Source organism: Gobio gobio (assembly GCF_949357685.1).
Source record: "Gobio gobio genome assembly, chromosome: 25".
Lineage (NCBI taxonomy): Eukaryota > Metazoa > Chordata > Actinopteri > Cypriniformes > Gobionidae > Gobio > Gobio gobio.
The window spans coordinates 28735532-28755439 of record NC_137121.1 but is presented as its reverse complement, the minus strand read 5'-3'; the positions used below and the strand labels follow the sequence as shown (position 1 = coordinate 28755439).

Below are 19908 nucleotides of genomic sequence, written 5' to 3'. Positions count from 1 at the left end.
GGGCGGGCCAAGTAATATAAAATAACAATCATATTAAATGTGGATGGATGAGAGATAAATCATTGTGTTTGTTTGATAAAGACATTTTGCGAGCCCTGAGGGACGAATCGTTCCGGTTACCGTTTCCCCACACACTTTCAAAACAATGCCTCACGTGTACTCATGGGGGAGCCAGACCTCATTAAATATGCAAAGCTTATCCAATCATAGCTGTGGGCGTTTACTTCCAAGTCTTCAGTGCGGCACGCCCATAAAAACAGAGCGTGTCTTGAGAGAGGCTCAAAACCAGGGTAGAAAATAGCCTATTACTTATTCATTATGATGTTTTTGAATGTAAAAAACACGCAAACGTCATAAGTTGACCTCAGACAACAGTATAAAAAATAAAAAAGCCAGGTCATGACACCTTTAAATAAATAGTGAAACTTGTCATCTCAGCCAACTGTTAGGCCTTGTTTACACCTGGTATTAAGCTGTGTTTTGGTCGAGAGACACATTCCTGTTTAAACCTGGTGTTTTAATCCGTCTCTTTTATCCACTTTCAACCACTTCTGTCTTGATTTCTTCGAAGGTAGGGTATATGGGTGGGTAAATGTATAAAAGTGTTTTTTCAGATCTTTCAATCTAATAGACGAAATAAGCTCACACAATTTACATATGAACATACGGAGAGCATCAGCTTTCGTTTCTGCTCTGACAGCCGCAAGACCAGCCGAACGCTGTGAATGTGTGTTAGAAATCAGGAAGGGTGAGAAAACCAAGCTTTTTGTCTTCAAACCAAACTTGGGTCTCCAGTCGACAAAGTTTAAATCCCGTCTGGCTAGTTTCCTGTAATGTTTCTGCATTAGGTCAGTAGGCGGAGAGTAGGAGGTCTTTTGTAGCTGTTCAGACGCATTCGACCACATGAGCATCTACACTACAAAAGCAATCCGGTCGAATGTGTTTTCAATTACCTCTGGAAGTGGACGAACTGTATTTAGCGTCGTCCACTTTTGATCCAATTGACCAAAAACACATCTTTATACCAGGTGTAAACAGGGCCATAAGGTTATTTGTTTGCCCCCCCCCCCCCCCCCTTTTTAAAATCATTTTAATACAATTTAATTAAATCTGTCATGAATAGGACACGCATAATTTCAAACCAAGAATGGGCAAGGATTTTTTTTTTTTAAAGTGGGCAGAGGTGATGTTATTGGGTTATTGGTCTTTTTATTTAAAGGAATTAGGAATTAATGGGATTTAAGGGAATAAAGAAAAATAAATATGAACGTTAAAAGTCCCCGATTTACTGTGGTTATGAAGTAATCAATTCTTTTTAAACTATTTGCAAATTGAAAATAATATTTTAAATTTGCACACATTAGGCCTCATTCATGAAACACGAGCAGAACGAACTTGTGTGTAAATCGTTCGTAAAGCCGCTCTGACGTAAATTTCGAATCGGATTCACGAAAATTTTCATATTTTCAAAATGTTAGTTGGTACAAAAGAAATTTACACCTGCTCCCTACCACGTGTAAATGGGGAGTAAAACATTTGGGGCGTAAAACAACATTATGTGTTCTAATTTAGGCAAACTGATGACATTGCATTTTGATGCACTATGTACCATATTTCACGAGTTGATTTGCCCGGTCTTTTTTTTTCAACTTTAACTTTGGGTAATAGCAATAGGCAGCACTCGTCACTGTTGCTTTTTACCCAGCCATCCACTCACAGTGGAGGAGGGGCGGGAGAAATACAACACCGACCAATCATGCTACTTGAAGTTAAAGGGGTGGTAAACCACGATTTCACTATTCTAACTTTAGCTAGCGTGTAATGTTGCTGCTTGAGCATAAACAACATCTGCAAAGTTACAACGTTCAAAGTTTAAAGCAAAGGGAGATATTTGCTTTTAAAGATATCCATTTCTAAGAACTACAGCAAACGGCCACTAGGCGACTACAGACATTCCTCCAGGGTTGGTGACATCAACAGGCTCAATATTTACATAAACCCCTCCTCCGAGAATATTAAATAGGGGGGTCGGGGGCGCCATTTTGTATCGCGGCGCTGTTGTGGTATAGTTAGGCTGGAGTGTTGTTGCCGCGATGCCGAGGAAACGCTGTTATATTCATCCGGATTGCAGGTCTGGGGTACTTGCTTTGTTCAGCCTTCATAGGGACGGGGGTGCGTTGCAGAGCGTTTAACATACAGCATGTTATATGCACGTGTGTATGAGACAGAAGGGAACAGGCGCGTGCGGGGCTCCCGCAGCACATCTCACAGAGGAAAACTTCCATCTTCGAGTTCAGTGCCGGATTTGCACAACGTCAGCTGCATAAGACAAACACTGCCAGTGTGTGAATGCACGACGCGCGCGGGGCTCCCTCCCGCAGCACATTTCACGGAGGAAAATTTCCACAATGTTCGCGAGTTCAATACAGGATATGCACAACGGCTTGTCCTGAAAGCTGGATTTACAAACAGAAGCTGTTTACGGGCCACAACCTGTAAGTCTGATTTATTTTTCATCGATGTGTTTTCCTGTAATAGGTTGTACATTGTAGCAAGGAAGTAAACAGATGACAACGCTGTTCTGCAAACCAGTCTGTTAAATGCTCATTCATACTTAACGTTATCCGACGAACACCTATCATTACAAACACTAACGTTAAAATCTCAACAGCGATTTTGGCATTAGTGTAAATGATTCTTTGATTAGAGCTTTTATGTGTTGTTTATCTACAGGCTTGCTAAACATGGTTCTGTGTGTGATTTGGCTAACTTACTAGTAAAGCCAGTGTTTAGTGTTTTGGGTTAATAGTTCTTGCGACAGATATTTGGCTATAATCGTTCTAAAAATACAAAAGTAACAGTGCCATTCAGTAGCGATCACTATAGATCCGCAGTCTTTACTCTTGAGGACTGTACAGGTTCTGCTCGATCATCTTCACTAAAATGTTCTGGGTCTGATTCGGGCTCAAATTGGTATGGTTTTATTGACGCCATCGTTTCTAATACTGACCAAAGCACGGTCTACCGGTAAGGTAAGGGGCGTGACGTTTCCGACAAACGTGCACTATGCGGTTAGCGAATCACAACACACTGGGCCAGCTAACCAATCAGAGCCCATCGCGTATTTTTGAGGGACTGGCTTCATACAACCCGGAAACCATCAGACCGTTTTACAAGGAGGGACAGAGCAGTGTAGAATAAAGGTCAAAAATATGAAAAATAATGATTTTTTTTTTAAACAAAGCATGAACACATGTTACAGTGCACCCCACAAACACAATCAAGCCTTCAAAAAATGTGTTTTACCACCCCTTTAACATTGCTGGTTAGGCCCTACTGCATTTTTATATTCAGTAATATGCTTGAAAATGCATTACTGCCATGGGCATTCTGTATCATAGCAACCAAAGTATCTGCGCTTGCAAAGCGCCACCACTGGCCGTTTTCAGGAGAGCACCAGGCATTTTTTAGCTGGCTAAAATGCTTTGGTGGACACATGATAATTGTAATAAATTATAATTAATATATTTATTGCTAGGCATATGGCCAATTGGTCTCTTTAGCATGTATGCAAAATACTGGAGCCAAACCTGAGAAGGAAGTCCAGAAGATTCCACAGCGTTCCTGGGCACGTAATTTGCGTAGTTGTAACTCATGGTATGAAATTCATTAATATACACACGTTTGTGCCCTGCCACAAAGCAAAAATGGTTCAGGAATAGTTTGAGGAGAACAACAACAGGTTTGAGGTGTTGACTTGGCCTCCAAATTCCCCAGATCTCAATCCAATCGAGCATCTGTGGGATGTGCAGCACAAATAAGTTCGATCCATGGAGGCCCCACCTCACAACTTACAGGAATTAAAGGATCTGCTGCTAACATCTTAGTGCCAGATACAACAACACACCTTCAGCGGTCTAGTGGAGTCCATGCCTCGATGGGTCAGGGCGGTTTTGGCAGCAAAAGGGGGACCAACACAATATTAGGTCATAATGTTATGCCTGATCGGTGTATATCTATAAAATCTACATTCATGTTGTCGTATCTGGTTGTCTTTGGTATCAAACATATGTTTTATATATGTTGTAATAGCAAAAGTATTCCGTTTTAGATTCTGTCCAGTCAGAAGTACTATTTTATCTGACTGAATTAGCCTGACTAAACTAGGTTACATTGAAACTTCTTGAAAAAGAAAATTTTCACAGCATCAAACTCTTCCTGTGTAGGCCTGAAATATTTTTTTCAACACTTTATCGAGCTTGATTTGTATGGTTCGATGTGTAATTTCTGCACCACTGTTTTTAGCAGGTTCCTTCGGCCAGACAAACAGATAGTCCCGCCCCTACTGTTTGCCGTCTTTGCTAATTATTTTTTGCCTTTGTAGGACCACAGCTACCTCAATGGAAAGAAAAGGACGTCTAAGAGACAGACCAGGGACCTCCCTTTTGTAAAGCTTCTAAACATTTCCATCACCCTGTCCCCGTACCTGAGCGTGGACTCGCAGCAGTTTCAGACCTCCATTCAAGCAGGCATTGAAGACTACTGGCTGAGCCTGCCTTCAGGACCACAGGGCCGACCGGTAAAACCGCCTGTTTGCTTAGCACTCTGTCTGTCTATTGACCTACAACATTTTTACATGTTCATTATTATTTTTATTTTTACACTGTTTCTCTTTCATAAGGTGCCTATGTTGACTCAGTGGAAAGGAAGGTACAGTGTGAAGCTCAACATCACCAACCCAGAAGCCACAAATTGGTTTCTGGACAAAGTGGACAGCTTACACAGCCATTTGGGCATGGAGTATGTCATCCTGGAAGGCGGTGAGGGAAACCCTTTCGAGGAACAGGCCCTGCGCCCTCCTCTTGCATTGGTCGGGGATGAATACATCAGACTCCTTGCTGACCTGGCAGAGAAGATAGGGGACAATACCATTGTGACCTCAGGAACAAGGTATTTGGTGCAAATGTTTAAATAATCCCGATTAATCACTGAATTTGCCAAGTAGGTCATGGATCAACATCCTTGTCGGTCCTAAAATCAATCAGATTTTAGGCTAGATTTAGGGCTGGGGTTGGGATTTACAGGTTGTACGGTTAAGTTGGTTTCACCGGAAAGTTGTTCAAGGATCAACTGAAAATGTTAATGTAAAATGTCCAAAAAAATCATCTCATTTGGCAAAATCATGACCACCAATTGCAACCTACGACAACTGAAAGACTTTGTTCAGACTTTGTTCCAAAATCCATTATTAGCATGTCCTACTCAAAGCTGTAGTTGTACTGTATGAGCCTCCCAAAAAAGTGCATCAAATCTGATTTTTACAAGCATGATCCAAAAATCCCATGTTGTTTGAATATTCATATCTAATAATTGCCTCATCGACACGACATCCTCAATAAACTCGTCTCCAGCGTGACGACTCCGATCTTTTGAATATTCCAATCTAATAATTGCCTCATCGACACGGCATCCTCAATAAACCGTCTCCGGTGTGACGACTCCATACTTTCGAATATCCCTATCTAATAATTGCCTCTCCGACACGGCATCCTCAATAAACCCGCCTCCAGCGTGATGACTCCGATCTTTCGAATATCCCTATCTAATAATTGCCTCATCGACACGGCATCCTCAATAAACCCGCCTCCAGCGTGATGACTCCGATCTTTCGAATATCCCTATCTAATAATTGCCTCATCGACACGGCATCCTCAATAAACCCGCCTCCAGCGTGATGACTCCAAACTTTCAAATATCCCTATCTAATAATTGCCTCACCGACACAGCATTCTCAATAAACCCGCCTCCAGCGTGATGACTCCGATCTTTCAAATATCCCTATCTAATAATTGCCTCACCGACACGGCATTCTCAATAAACCGTCTCCGGCATGATGACTCCGATCTTTCAAATATTCCTATCTAATAATTGCCTCACCGACACGGCATCCTCAATAAACCCACCTCCGGCGTGATGACTCCGATCTTTCGAATATCCCTATCTAATAATTGCCTCATTGACACGGCATCCTCAATAAACCGTCTCCGGCGTGATGACTCCGATCTTTCAAATATCCCTATCTAATAATTGCCTCACCGACACGGCATTCTCAATAAACCGTCTCCGGCGTGATGACTCCAAACTTTCGAATATCCCTATCTAATAATTGCCTCATTGACACAGCATCCTCAATAAACCCACCTCCGGCGTGATGACTCCGATCTTTCGAATATCCCTATCTAATAATTGCCTCATTGACACAGCATCCTCAATAAACCATCTCCGGCGTGATGACTCCAAACTTTCGAATATCCCTATCTAATAATTGCCTCATTGACACAGCATCCTCAATAAACCGTCTCCGGCGTGATGACTCCAAACTTTCGAATATCCCTAATCTAATAGTTTTGCTGATGAATTGTTTTTGAACTGGTCAATTTTGTTTGCACAGGTCCAGCCACAAACCGCTCTTCATCCGTATGAGTGCACTACAGTCAGACTGGAGTTACTCTGGCCTCAAGGGCATCATTCCATCCCTGCTGCATCACAGTCTTCTGGGATATCATTTTTTCATTCCTGATGCAGTAGGTAATACCTGCCCACACACACACACACACACACACACACACACACACACACACACACACACACACACACACACACACACACACACACACACACACACACACACACACACACACACACACACACACACACACACACACACACACACACACACACACATAAATACACATACCATAGATAAAGACAATATAATTTAATCAACTTTCTTCTTGAATCCTTTACAAAAACAAAGCAGTATCTTCACCACTAACTGGCACACATTTGTCAAAGGAAAAATGTATAATATTTAGAAAAAGAAAATTAAGCCTGTTAGGACAGTTAAGGCACATTTCACTCAAAAATTCTCACATTAGTGTAATAATATACTGTATAAATGTGTTAGATATTAAATATATTGATTAATATTGTCAAAAAAATGCATTACAGTTGTCAGAATCGATACTGCTCCTGGAGGGCTACCTTCCTGCAGACTTCAGTTCAAACCCTGCCTCAACACACTTACCTGTTATACCTTGAACACTTTCGCACCGGAGGAACCTTTTCATAGTTCCTAGAACTACCTTGATTTTGGCGCGTTCGCACCGAAGGAACTGGGAATGATTTTAGTTCTAGGAACATCTTTTGGGAAAACTAATGTAGCTCCTTCTTCAGAGTAGCGTCTAACCCAGCACAATAGGAACTACCAGTGATGGAGGTATACGCTCATTGGCCGAACGCACGTGAAACACCAGCACTTGCCATTTAAAAAAAGAAGGAAAAAAAAAACGTCTGTACACACAGATTATATTCTAAACATTTACTCCAGAAATAAACTCTACGAACATGGAGAACAGTGATCCAACGCATCTTTGAGGGGACAAAGAGAAACATGATTTTGTATTTCAGGCAGCCATATTGCTGCGGCACCGGAGGAGCAGTTGGGGGTTCAGTGTCTTGCTCAATGGTCTCACCTCAGTCGTGGTTTTGAGGGTGGAGGAGAGCGGTAGTTATTCACTCCCCCCTTATTACTCATTCCTGCCGGACCTGAGACTTGAACCCGCAATCTTTGGGTTACAAGTCCGACTCTCTAACCATTAGGCCACGACTTTGGTAGAGTTTGTTTGTGGAGGAAATATATAGGCTATAATCTGTGTGTGTACACTGCTTTTAAAAATAGCGGATGCTGGTGTTTCGTGTGCATTCGGCCAATCAGCGTACACTTACGTCACTGGTAGTTCCTATAGTGCTGGGCTAGACGCTACTCTGAAGTAGGAGCTAATTTAGTTCCCCCAAAAGGCGTTCCTAGAACTAAAATCATTCCCAGAGCCCCAGAGTTTTTCTTATTATAGGGAGATGAGAGGGTTTGTATCTCTTACCAACAACGGCTAACTTGGATCATGTGAGGCACCTCTCAGCCTATCGTGTACATGTCAATGCCCGTCGTTAAAAGTTTTATGACAGTCAGTTACAGTTTATGTTAATCAGTTTCTTGTGGATTTAGCGCATTGGTCTCATGAATTAATTTTCTATATTTGCTGATATATCGCTTGTAAAGGTTCAGTAGGACTGCATTGTTTGTGGAATGTGCTTTACTGCGGAAAAAAAGCATGAATATCTCTGAGCTGCTAAGTACTGGTCACTGCAGGGCACATAAAACTACATTTAAGAGTACACTAAAACTTAATTGTAATTTAATAAATTATTAAAATTATATGTATTTTTACCATCATTCATTAAAAAAACGTTATATCATCATCATTAGGCACAATGCAGTCATAAATCATTTCAGTACAAGATTAACCTGGCAGTGATAGAAAGAACTTCCTTTTTTTTCTTTCATTAAACAATATACAATATGTGACCCTGAAGCACAAACCCAGTCATAAGTCTCATGGGTATTTGTGGCAATGGCCAACAATACATTTTAAGGGTCAAAATTATCTTTTTTTCTCTTATGCCAAAACTCTTTAGGATATTCATGTTCCATGAAGATATTTTGTAAATTCCCTACCGTAAATATGTGAAAAATGTATAATTATTATTAAAAATATGTATTGCTAAGGACTTCATTTGGACAACTTTAAAGGAGATTTTCTCAATGTTTAGATTTTTTTGCACCCTCAGATTCCAGATTTTCAGATAGTTGTATCTCAGCCAAATATTGTCCTATCCTAACAAACCATACATCAATGGAAAGCTTCAGATGATGTATAAATCTCAATTTTAAAAAATTGACCCTTATGACTAGTTTTGTGCTCCAGGGTCACATATTTATAATTAAATAATTCCTTTTCTCTTTATTCATTAAAGTGCATAATATCAGTGTCATATGCATACATGCCTTCAAGTCTTCATCTGAATGTTTTACTTTCTTTAGACAATATACTATATCAATCAATATTACTATGAAATACTATGGTAACGCCGTAAATGAGTCTTACCCGTCACAAAATTCCCTTCTCTGCCTTCTCTTATAAAATAACCTCTTTATCATAGTAAAATCTACAGATCATTCCCAAACAAAAGTATTGTTTTGCGTAAAACGTGTTGAAGATGTAGGCAGTCGATTCATTAAATGATAAGTTATTTCCTCACAAAAGCGGATTATTCAGTGTAGTGAAGCCTTTTCTCCATTGACATGGAGTCTCCATCCCTGTGTACCAACACAGTCGAGCGTTAGCATTAGCCATTACAATTTCTTGGCTGAAAGTTGCAGGCTTGCCTTAGTGGCTTTGGAAAGCCCCAATTGATTAGTTGGTTCAGGTGTGTTTGATTAGGGTTGGAGCTAAACTCTGCAGGATGGTAGCCCTCAAGGAGCAGGGTTGGAGACCCTGTGTAACAATATATGTATATAAAGAGTACTTTATATTACATCATATACAATTTTGTGTAAAACAGTTTTGAATAATCCCATATGATTATACATTTCTTTTTTTACATGTGAATGCATTTGCATTCCTCAATCGTAGGAGGCTCTCTCTCTGCCGAACTGGTTGCCGACGATGAGCTCTTTGTTCGCTGGCTGGGAATCGCAGCCTTTCTTCCTGTCATCAGCTTCCAGACACCTCCTTGGGTCTTTGAGAAGGAATGGGTGAGTGCAACAAGGACGAGTCCTCAGCCCTATTCAGGTTTAGCTTTCGGTCGTTTTTTTCTCATTGTGGTCAGGAGAGAAGAAGGGATAACATATGGAGCTAAGTGTAATAAAGACTGAGTTCCCTGGTAGGAAAACTGGGCGCATTGAGAGTTAAACGCCTCAGATTGAGAGATTTCTGTTTCATTCTTAACATAACAATAGGAACCTAATACTCATCCACTCCATGGTGTATCATGAGAATGCCCTCCTCCAAATACTATCTAAATACATACCAGAATATCTAGTCTCAAGCACTGATATATTTGAGCCCGTAGAGCACAGTTTGAGTTTAGGACCGGCACAGAGAATCCTCCAGGTGGCTGTTTTTCTTGCATTTCAGGGTGTAATTGCTTGGCCTTTCCCCAACATCACCTGTGGTTAAGGGTCCATCTGGTCTGCATTAGTGTCTCTTTCAAATTTATGACTCTCAATCTTAACTGTAATGAGAACCGCTGCACCAGGAATAATGAATCGCTGGATAAGTGGAAAAGAAAATTTCCAGAGACAATTACAGGTTTCATTTGTGATTTGACTTTGCAGTCCAGACTAGGGGGTGGTTCTTTTTTTTCTAATCACTGGTAGAAGTAGATCTTTCATTGGTTTGCATTGCTACAGTTGGGCAAATGTGGTTATATTTAGACAAAAAAGTAGAGGGACAGCTGAATTTGGTCATGCAAATTCTGATCATTAATCACTGCCAATGAACAGGCAGTGAAGTTTCAACCTAGAGGGTTAATTCCCCCAGAAATGAAAATGAAGTCATCATTTACTCACCCTGATGTTGTTTCAATGCTGTACACCCTTCTTTCTACTTTTTAAGACCACAAAAGGAGAATTTTAATTTAAAAAATGTCCTGCTTGTGCTCATCCATATAATGGCAGTGAATAGCGATCAGCATCATGCTTCATGTGCCCCAATTATGCTATTTTAAAGGCTCTTGATTTCTTTTCGGAAGTCTTCTACAACATGTTTACATGCATCAAAGGTCAAAAAACACTGTCATTTTCTCATAATATACATTGCACATCACTACATTTTTCAATGATTCTCAGACGACTCAACGGATGAATCAGTCTCTGTAAATCCCTCCTTTCCGTGAGCTACTCTGCTCTGATTGGCCAGACGGCACAATCTGTTGTGATTGGTCTACCGCGTACAGCGCATTACCATAACTGAACTTAAGCTCTGGAGGCTTCCTATAGCTTAACGATTGTACACACTGTAAAAACAGTAACAATGACGATGATTTTACAATATCAATCAGAGCGTGAGTCCGATGATGAAACATTGGAAGAACTAGTTATTCACCCGAACCTCCATCGCAAGGACAACTTGAGCAGGACGTCTCTCAGTTATATGCAGTGTTGGGAGTAACGAGTTACAAAAGTAATGCATTACAGTAATGTATTACTTTTTGCTGTAACGCAGTAGTAAGGCATTACTAATCAATTTGCAGTGATATTTTACTTGGTACATGTTCAGTAACGCACTTTTAGCCCAAAATTTAACAACAACAAAAAAGGAGAAGAAAAACAGCAAGACAATAACGAATGAAAAATGCAAGTAAGTTATTACTTGTTCGTGGTCAGCCAATGGCCGCGTGTGGTGTCCAAGTTTGTAAATAAAGACTAAATGACAGCTTCTGATATAGGCTACAGTGGGGAGAACAAGTATTTGATACACTGCCGATTTTGCAGGTTTGCCCACTTACAAAGCATGTAGAAGTCAGTAAAATCACATTGTATGATTTTTAAGTAATTAATTTGCATTTTATTGCATGACATAAGTATTTGATACATCAGAAAAGCAGAACTTAATATTTGGTACAGAAACTTTTGTTTGCAATTACAGAGATCATACGTTTCCTGTAGTTCTTGACCAGGTTTGCACACACTGCAGCAGGGATTTTGGCCCACTCCTCCATACAGACCTTCTCCAGATCCTTCAGGTTTCGGGGCTGTCGCTGGGCAATATGGACTTTCAGCTCCCTCCAAAGATTTTCTATTGGGTTCAGGTCTGGAGACTGGCTAGGCCACGCCAGGACCTTGAGATGATTCTTACGGAGCCACTCCTTAGTTGCCCTGGCTGTGTGTTTCGGGTCGTTGTCATGCTGGAAGACCCAGCCACGACCCATCTTCAATGCTCTTACTGAGGGAAGGAGGTTGTCGGCCAAGATCTCGCAATACACGGCCCCATCCATCCTCCCCTCAAAACTGTACAGTTGTCCTGTCCCCTTTGCAGAAACGCATCCCCAAAGAATGATGTTTCCACCTCCATGCTTCACGGTTGGGATGGTGTTCTTGGGGTTGTACTCATCCTTCTTCTTCCTCCAAACACGGCGAGTGGAGTTTAGACCAATCTCTACCAAGAGACCAATTAGTCTCATCAGACCACATGACCTTCTCCCATTCCTCCTCTGGATCATCCAGATGGTCATTGGCAAACTTCTGACGGGTCTGGACATGCGCTGGCTTGAGCAGGGGGACCTTGCGTGCGCTGCAGGATTTTAATCCATGATGCTTTAGTGTGTTACTAATGTTTTTTCTTTGAGACTGTGGTCACCTTCCTCATGATCATTGATGCCCCACGAGGTGAGATCTTGGATGGTGCCTCAGACCGAGGGAGATTGACCGTCATCTTGAACTTCTTCCATTTTCTAATAATTGCGTCAACAGTTGTTGCCTTCTCACCAAGCTGCTTGCCTATTGTCCTGTAGCCCATCCCAGCCTTGTGAAGGTCTACAATTTTATCCCTGATGTCCTTACACAGCTCTCTGGTCTTGGCCATTGTGGAGAGGTTGGAGTCTGTTTGATTGAGTGTGTGGACAGGTGTCTTTTTTAAAGCTAACGAATTCAAACAGGTGCAGTTAATACAGGTAATGAGTGGCGAACAGGAGGGCTTCTTAAAGAAAAACTAACAGGTCTGTGAGAGCCGGAATTCTTACTGGTTGGTAGGTGATCGAATACTTGTCATGCAATAAAATGCAAATTAATTATTTAAAAATCATACAATGTGATTTTCTGGATTTTTGTTTTAGATTCCGTCTCTCACAGATGAAGAGTACCAATGATAAAAATTACAGACCTCTACATGCTACCTGCAAAATCGGCAGTGTATCAAATACTTGTTCTCCCCACTGTATTTGTATAGTGATTTGTTTCATTCATCTCCCTCTTGCTGGTGTACTTTTGTATTGTGTGTGGGTTTTACAGGAGTGCCGCGAGGCATGATTTCGGCCTCTGTGCTCGCGCTGGCCAGTGGATAAGCCAGGATAGCCCACAGTCATTATGCTACATCATATCGCCTTCTATTGGATGTAAAATGCTCTGTAGTAGCCTACTTTGTCATTTTAGAATGTTAAGTTCTACTTCTGTAGTTATTTTGGTGAAAGTAACTCAAAGGTAATACATGAGTAATATAACGCGTTACAATTCTGAGACAGTAATTGTTACAGTTACACTTAAAACAAACTAGGGTGAAGACTCAAATGCATGAAGGAAGGATTTATTTACAAAATAAACATAATCAAAAACAAAAACCCACAAGGGGGAAAAAAACATAATCAAACACGAAACAAGAAAATAACATATCAAAACAAACAACATACCAAACACAGTTCAAGGAGAGGGAGCGGAACACGGGGAAGGGAGACGTTAAACAACGTACCGACAAAGACAGTGAACACAAGGGAGCTATATAAAGGGGAAGAAATCAGGAGGGAACAGGTGGGAGAAATTAAACACTAATCAGATAACAAGGGGGAGGGATCAGACAGAGACACGAGCACATAGCCCAAAACAACAAAACACCAAGTGCTCCACAAGACAGGACAGACATGTGACATTACCCCCTCTTTAAGGAGCGGCTACCAGACGCTCCACAAAGGCAGGGCGGGACCGGGAGGACAGACCAGGGTGGGGCGGACCAGGGCGGGGCGGGAGGGACAGACCAGGGCGGGGCGGGAGGGACAGACCAGGGCGGGGCGAGAGAGACAGACCAGGGCGAAACAGACCCGAGCTGGACTGGAGGGACTGACCAGGGCGAGACGGAAGGGACTGACCAGGGCGAGACGGAAGGGACTGACCAGGGCGGGACGGGAGGGACTGACCAGGGTGGGACGGGAGGGACTGCCCAGGGCGGGGCGGGACGGGAGGGACTGCCCAGGGCGGGACGGGAGGGACTGCCCAGGGCGGGACGGGAGGGACTGCCCAGGGCGGGACGGGAGGGACTGCCCAGGGCGGGACTGACCAGGGCGGGACGGTAGGGACTGACCAGGGCGAGACGGGAGGGACTGACCAGGGCGATACGGGAGGGACTGACCAGGGCGGGACGGGAGGGACAAACCACGGAGGAACGGGGAAAACAGACAAGGAAGGAACGGGGGAAACAAAAAGTTTATGCGGCCAGGGCGGCGCGCAGAGTTCAGGCGGCCAGGGTGGCGCGCAGAGTTCAGGCGGCCAGGGCGGCACGCAGAATTCAGGCGGCCAGGGCGGCGCGCAGAGTTCAGGCGGCCAGGGCGGCGCGGGAAGAGCAGGATGCCAGGGCGGCGCGGGAAGAGCAGGATGCCAGGGCGGCGCGGGAAGAGCAGGATGCCAGGGCGGCGCAGTCAGAGCAGGCCGTCTGGGCGGCGCAGTCAGAGCAGGGCGTCTGGGCCGCGCAGTCAGAGCAGGGCGTCTGGGCGGCGCAGTCAGAGCAGGCCGTCTGGGCGGCGCAGTCAGAGCAGGGCGTCTGGGCGGCGCAGTCAGAGCCGGGCGTCTGGGCGGCGCAGTCAGAGCAGGGCGTCTGGGCGGCGCAGTCAGAGCAGGGCGTCTGGGCGGCGCAGTCAGAGCAGGGCGCCGGGTCGGCGCGGGCAGAGCACGGACCACCGGAACACGGACCACCGGAACACGGACCACCGGAACACGGACCACCGGAACACGGACCACCGGAACAGGGTCCACCGGAACAGGGTCCACCGGAACAGCGACCACCGGAACAGCGACCACCGGAACAGCGTCTGCCAGAACAGAGTCCACCGGAACAGGGACCGTCGGAACAGCGTCCACCAGAACAGGGTCCACCGGAACAGGGACTGCCGGAACAGCGTCCGCCGGAACAGGGTCCACCGGAACAGGGACTGCCGGAACAAGGACCGCCGGAACAGGGACCGCCGGAACAGGGTCCACCGGAACAGGGTCCACCGGAACAGGGTCCACCGGAACAGCGACCACCGGAACAGCGACCACCGGAACACCGGAACACGGACCACCGGAACACGGTCCACCGGAACAGCGACCACCGGAACAGGGTCCACCGGAACAGCGACCACCGGAACAGCGATCACCGGAACAGCGTCTGCCGGAACAGAGTCCACCGGAACAGGGACCGTCGGAACAGCGTCCGCCGGAACAGGGTCCACCGGAACAGGGACCGCCGGAACAGCGTCCGCCGGAACAGGGTCCACCGGAACAGGCGCGGACGGAGTCCTTCTCCTCTTCCTCCGTTTTGAACCCCCCAAACTCAGGACCGCCGGAACTGGGACCACCGGAACTGGGTCCCACGGAACGGTATCCACCGGAAATGGGACCACCGGAGATGTCATCGATGCCTTGGCCACTCGCTCCTGCACACGAGCGAGACCCTCCACCATTGCCTCAAACGTCTTCCCCTCAAACATCCTCCTAAACAGCCAGTCCATGGGTCCGTCGAGTGCATAAAAGAAAAGGTCTTTAAGAGGGCCTTCATTTAGCTTCAATCCCTCCGCCGCTGTAAGGAACTCGACCGCAAACTCCCTCAGATCGGTCCCTTGTTGGCGGAGGGATGCTAAAGTCTGAAACCTCAAGATACGTTCGTATTGGGGGCATGAGGCAGTGGGAGCAGGTAGATAGGCTGAAACCCTCCTCCGCTGAGTCTTCAACATGGTCGGTTCGTTATGTTACCGTTACACTTAAAACAAACTAGGGTGAAGACTCAAATGCATGAAGGAAGGATTTATTTACAAAATAAACATAATCAAAAACAAAAACCCACAAGGGGGAAAAAAACATAATCAAACACGAAACAAGAAAATAACATATCAAAACCAACAACATACCAAACACAGTTCAAGGAGAGGGAGCGGAACACGGGGAAGGGAGACGTTAAACAACGTACCGACAAAGACAGTGAACACAAGGGAGCTATATAAAGGGGAAGAAATCAGGAGGGAACAGGTGGGAGAAATTAAACACTAATCAGATAACAAGGGGGAGGGATCAGACAGAGACACGAGCACATAGCCCAAAACAACAAAACACCAAGTGCTCCACAAGACAGGACAGACATGTGACAGTAATATTGTAAGGTAAAGAATTACTTTTAAATAACAGTAACAAGGAATCTATAATGTATTACAGTTTGGAAGTAACTTGCACAACACTGGTTTATAGCTACTCATTTTGAGGTACATTATGAGATGTTACAACTGTAATTCCTCACCATCAGCATTAACAAGTGTATGTCCATCAACAAACCCATGTGTATATCGTTGTAACAGGGCATACGCTAGACGAGCACGTGTCGTATATATTCCAAGTGTTTGAAATCAAGGGATGTGTCTCATGGGATCATTCTGTGATACTTTTGCATATATTTTTTAAAACTTGATGCTATTTTTTATAAATGCTCCTTTTGTGGTCCGAAAAACAAAAACAAAAACAAGGGCTTTCGGCATTGGAAAAAACCAGGGTGAATAAATGATGACTTAATTTTAATTTTTGGGTGAACTAACCCTATAAATTAATAACACAAAATCAACATTCTTAAGTATTCTAAAAGTATTTTTATGACTACTTAAAATTTTCTCATTTCGTGTCTGAGGAAAAAAGTCAAATGGATTTGGTATGGCATAAGGGAGAATAAATGATGACAATTTTAGGGTGAACAATCCCTTTAAGAACTTTATGACTTCTATTTCAGCAGTGAGCAAATAGTATTGGAACTTGCAATGGTTTTGATCTTGGCTCATGGATATTATCTGGACAGTCTTAACCCCTTTAAATCATAATTAATTAGTATTTATGTTAAATGTGCTGATCATACTGAAATGCTTTACTTGCCTTTATTTTCCATTCGGTTTGATTGGCTTCTGCAGGCATTATGTGTGCGTGTGTGTATGTGTACTAGCGTTTGTGCGATTACCCAACACCCATTAGAGACTCAATGAGTATGTTGGGTCTAAATAGGAGGAAAATGGGAATGGAAGCCACAGGCCTGTTTTCCCCATTTAAAATTAAACCGAACTCAGGCAGTTATTCAAAATTCATCTCATGAAACTTTTTTTCATCTAGAGAATAGATTTTTTATGAACGTGGTTTTGCTTTGTTTCCGTCACCAGAGGCTGGCTAGGATGTTAACTGAAGGATGTGACCTCTCAAGGAATGTTAGAAACGAACCACAGCAGAGCTAGACGAGAAATGTGTAGAACAAAACATCCTCTTTCATATAAGTTTTAAGCATTCACTGACACTCTCACCTTCCGTCTAGGTTCTAAACCTCACCAGATTCTACATAGCCAAGCACCACGACTTTGTCGTTCCTTTGATACTGAAATACGCAGAGGAATGGCAAGATGCTGGAAACCCCATCTACAGACCTCTGTGGTGGCTTAGTCCAAATGACCCAATCACGTTCACCATTGATGATGAGTTCCTCATTGGAGATGAGGTAAGATGCTTCTAATCCACCCATTTAGGAGTGACCTGAGTTTAAGCTCATTTCTCAAAGACAGTGACCATGATTTTACCAAGTAGGACATGTTCCTTCATTTGTTGGTTTTGGAACAACACAGTCCAAACCTCCAACCCTAACCTGAAATCCGAAGGAGATTATGGGCCCTATTTTAACGATCTGAGCGCATGGTCTGAAGCGCACTGCACAGGTTCACTTAGGGCGTGTCCGAATCCACTTTTGCTAGTTTAAAGGTCCCATGGCATGGCATTTTTCTATTATTTTATAGTGTTTTCTGAGGTGTACTTATATTATTAGTATGATTTTTACATCATGAAATGTCATAATTTAGAAATAAAAGGCATTTTTTCTATACTGCTGTTTGCCCTGTGGCTGAATGCCCTGCTACAAGAGGCGTGTCTGCTGTGAGACTTCAGTAAAAACGCCCACTGTTGTGATTGGCTGACATCTTTGCATTTTAAATGAGCGGAGGGGGCGTGGTTTAACGAGGCACGAGCAGGCACGAGTCTGCCAGAGAGACGGATGGACCTGTGTTCACTTCTCATCAGTTCTCTCAGCATGTCTCAGTTCAGGGTGAACTGTTGTAGTTACTAGCATATACTTCAGGTTATTAGTTTATTTCTAGTCGGAGGGGCTGTCACTCATGTCAGAAAGTTAGTAACTTTAGTAAATTATGGATCAGCGCTGACTCGAGACGCGAACCGTTTAGAACGATTCAGTCCGATTTGGTGAACTGGTTCGGTTCACTAAAAAGAACCGATTCAAAAGAATGATTCGTTCGCGAACCGGACATCACGGAGACGAAGCGATTGCTAACAAAGTTATTTATAGTAACTACTGAGTTATGAGAGCGCTGTCAGTCAGCGCGAGTTTATTGTGTTTGTATCTGAGAGTTCTGAATAAACACGAGTCCCAGTCACACCGAGTCCTCTTCATCATTATTCTACCAACTTTGTAACACATGCAATGTACCATTACAGCGAGATGAACGAGTTAGTAAGTTTGATTAAAGCATTATTTCTAGATATGTTCCAATCATATGAATAGCGTCATTGACGCGCATTGAGTAACGTTACACAGCGCAAACAAAGACACAACAGCAGTAATCGAATGTAATCCAGTTTATTGTGGGGAAAGCTGGCTAGCCTAGCCGGATACCCTCACGCTTACCCCCCTTCTGCTTAATCTAACGCCGCGTTTGGTGCCTCCGCTGTGGGCCAGATGCAGTACTGGGGGTCGGGGATGTTGGAGGCCGAGCTTCGGCGTGTGTGAAGTTTATCTCTAAAGATGTGACTGCTGATGTTAAACAGAAAAGACTGTATGCACATTTTAGAACAGATAGACGCGACAAGGACGTACAAAAACACTGACTCACAAGATAGAAAACACAAAAACACCGTTCTGTCGGGAGAGAGAGAAGCCGCTGCGTGTCCACAAATAATAAATAATAAGCTACACATAAGAAATCAATGATCACAGATCAGAAGGAACTGAAGAAAGACTTCTGTTTTCATTTGTACATCCAAACACTGAGAAACTGCCAGTGTTCACTCGTTCACAAATAACGTTAATGATCTCTCGCGCTTGCATGGGCGTGCCAGATTCTCTGGGCGGGGAAAGGGAGGTAACCGTTCCTGCTTGGACGTCAAACCAGGAGCCTTCAGGATTGGCTCGTCTGGCCTGTCATTTTCTCAAAGGCAGAGAAAGACAGCCAGAACTCGGTTTTACACCGATCAACATTTCTATCCACTTGGGGACAATATTCAGGCTAGGGGAACTCATATTAATGTTGAAATACCTCATAAAATGAAAATTTCATGCCATGGGACCTTTAACGACGGAAAAAACGGTCGGCGCATGGTCTAAAAGGGTTGTCCCTAGTCTCTTAATGAGTCATGGGTGTGTTTTGAGTGTAATGTGCAATAAACCAATCAGAGTCTCATCTCCCATTCCCTTTAAAAGCCAGTTATGCTCGCGCCGTGGTGGATTCGCTGTTTACATGGTGGAATTTGCGAGAGGAAAGCCTGAACGCTTCCCCAGAGAGGAATCCTTTTATTTTTAATATTTATAAATGTGTGTGTGCTGCTGCACGTCCTTGTGTGTGTAAAAAGCAGAGTGTACGCGCATTGTGCACCTGCCTATAGGCACATATTTATAGGCGCGCCCTTTAAATAACACAAAAAGTCCTGCACTATTGACTTTAAACCAAGTATTTGTTGGTCAATGGCGCAGTTGTTTTCAGTTCCTCAAAATAGCAACGCACCAACAATGCGCCTGAACACACCTTGTTTTCAGACCAGCATGCCCATGGGCGAACAGATGTGTGTGCATTTACTATTTAAACAATGTGGCACTGGACGTGAAAATGATAACTGCGTCGGGCTTAAACTAGCAAAAAACACTTGCGTCGCACCTGCCGTCGCATTGCACCGGGTGTATGATCGGGCCCTGTATGTTTTCGGTGTTGATTTTGTCAATGAAATTCACAAAGACCCGCCCCCTT

At 43.8% G+C, this 19908-nt stretch overlaps 1 protein-coding gene across 1 annotated transcript in view; it reads left to right on the top strand.

The window, feature by feature from the left end:
- Positions 1-19908, top strand: part of LOC307122058 (SITS-binding protein) — a 76167-nt gene that overhangs the window by 49130 nt on the left and 7129 nt on the right. The window contains exons 5-9 of the mRNA XM_079809873.1: positions 4385-4579; positions 4682-4950; positions 6452-6588; positions 9534-9655; positions 17202-17381. Of these exons, the coding sequence (XP_079665999.1) occupies positions 4385-4579; positions 4682-4950; positions 6452-6588; positions 9534-9655; positions 17202-17381 (903 nt within the window). The remainder of the gene's footprint in view (positions 1-4384; positions 4580-4681; positions 4951-6451; positions 6589-9533; positions 9656-17201; positions 17382-19908) is intronic.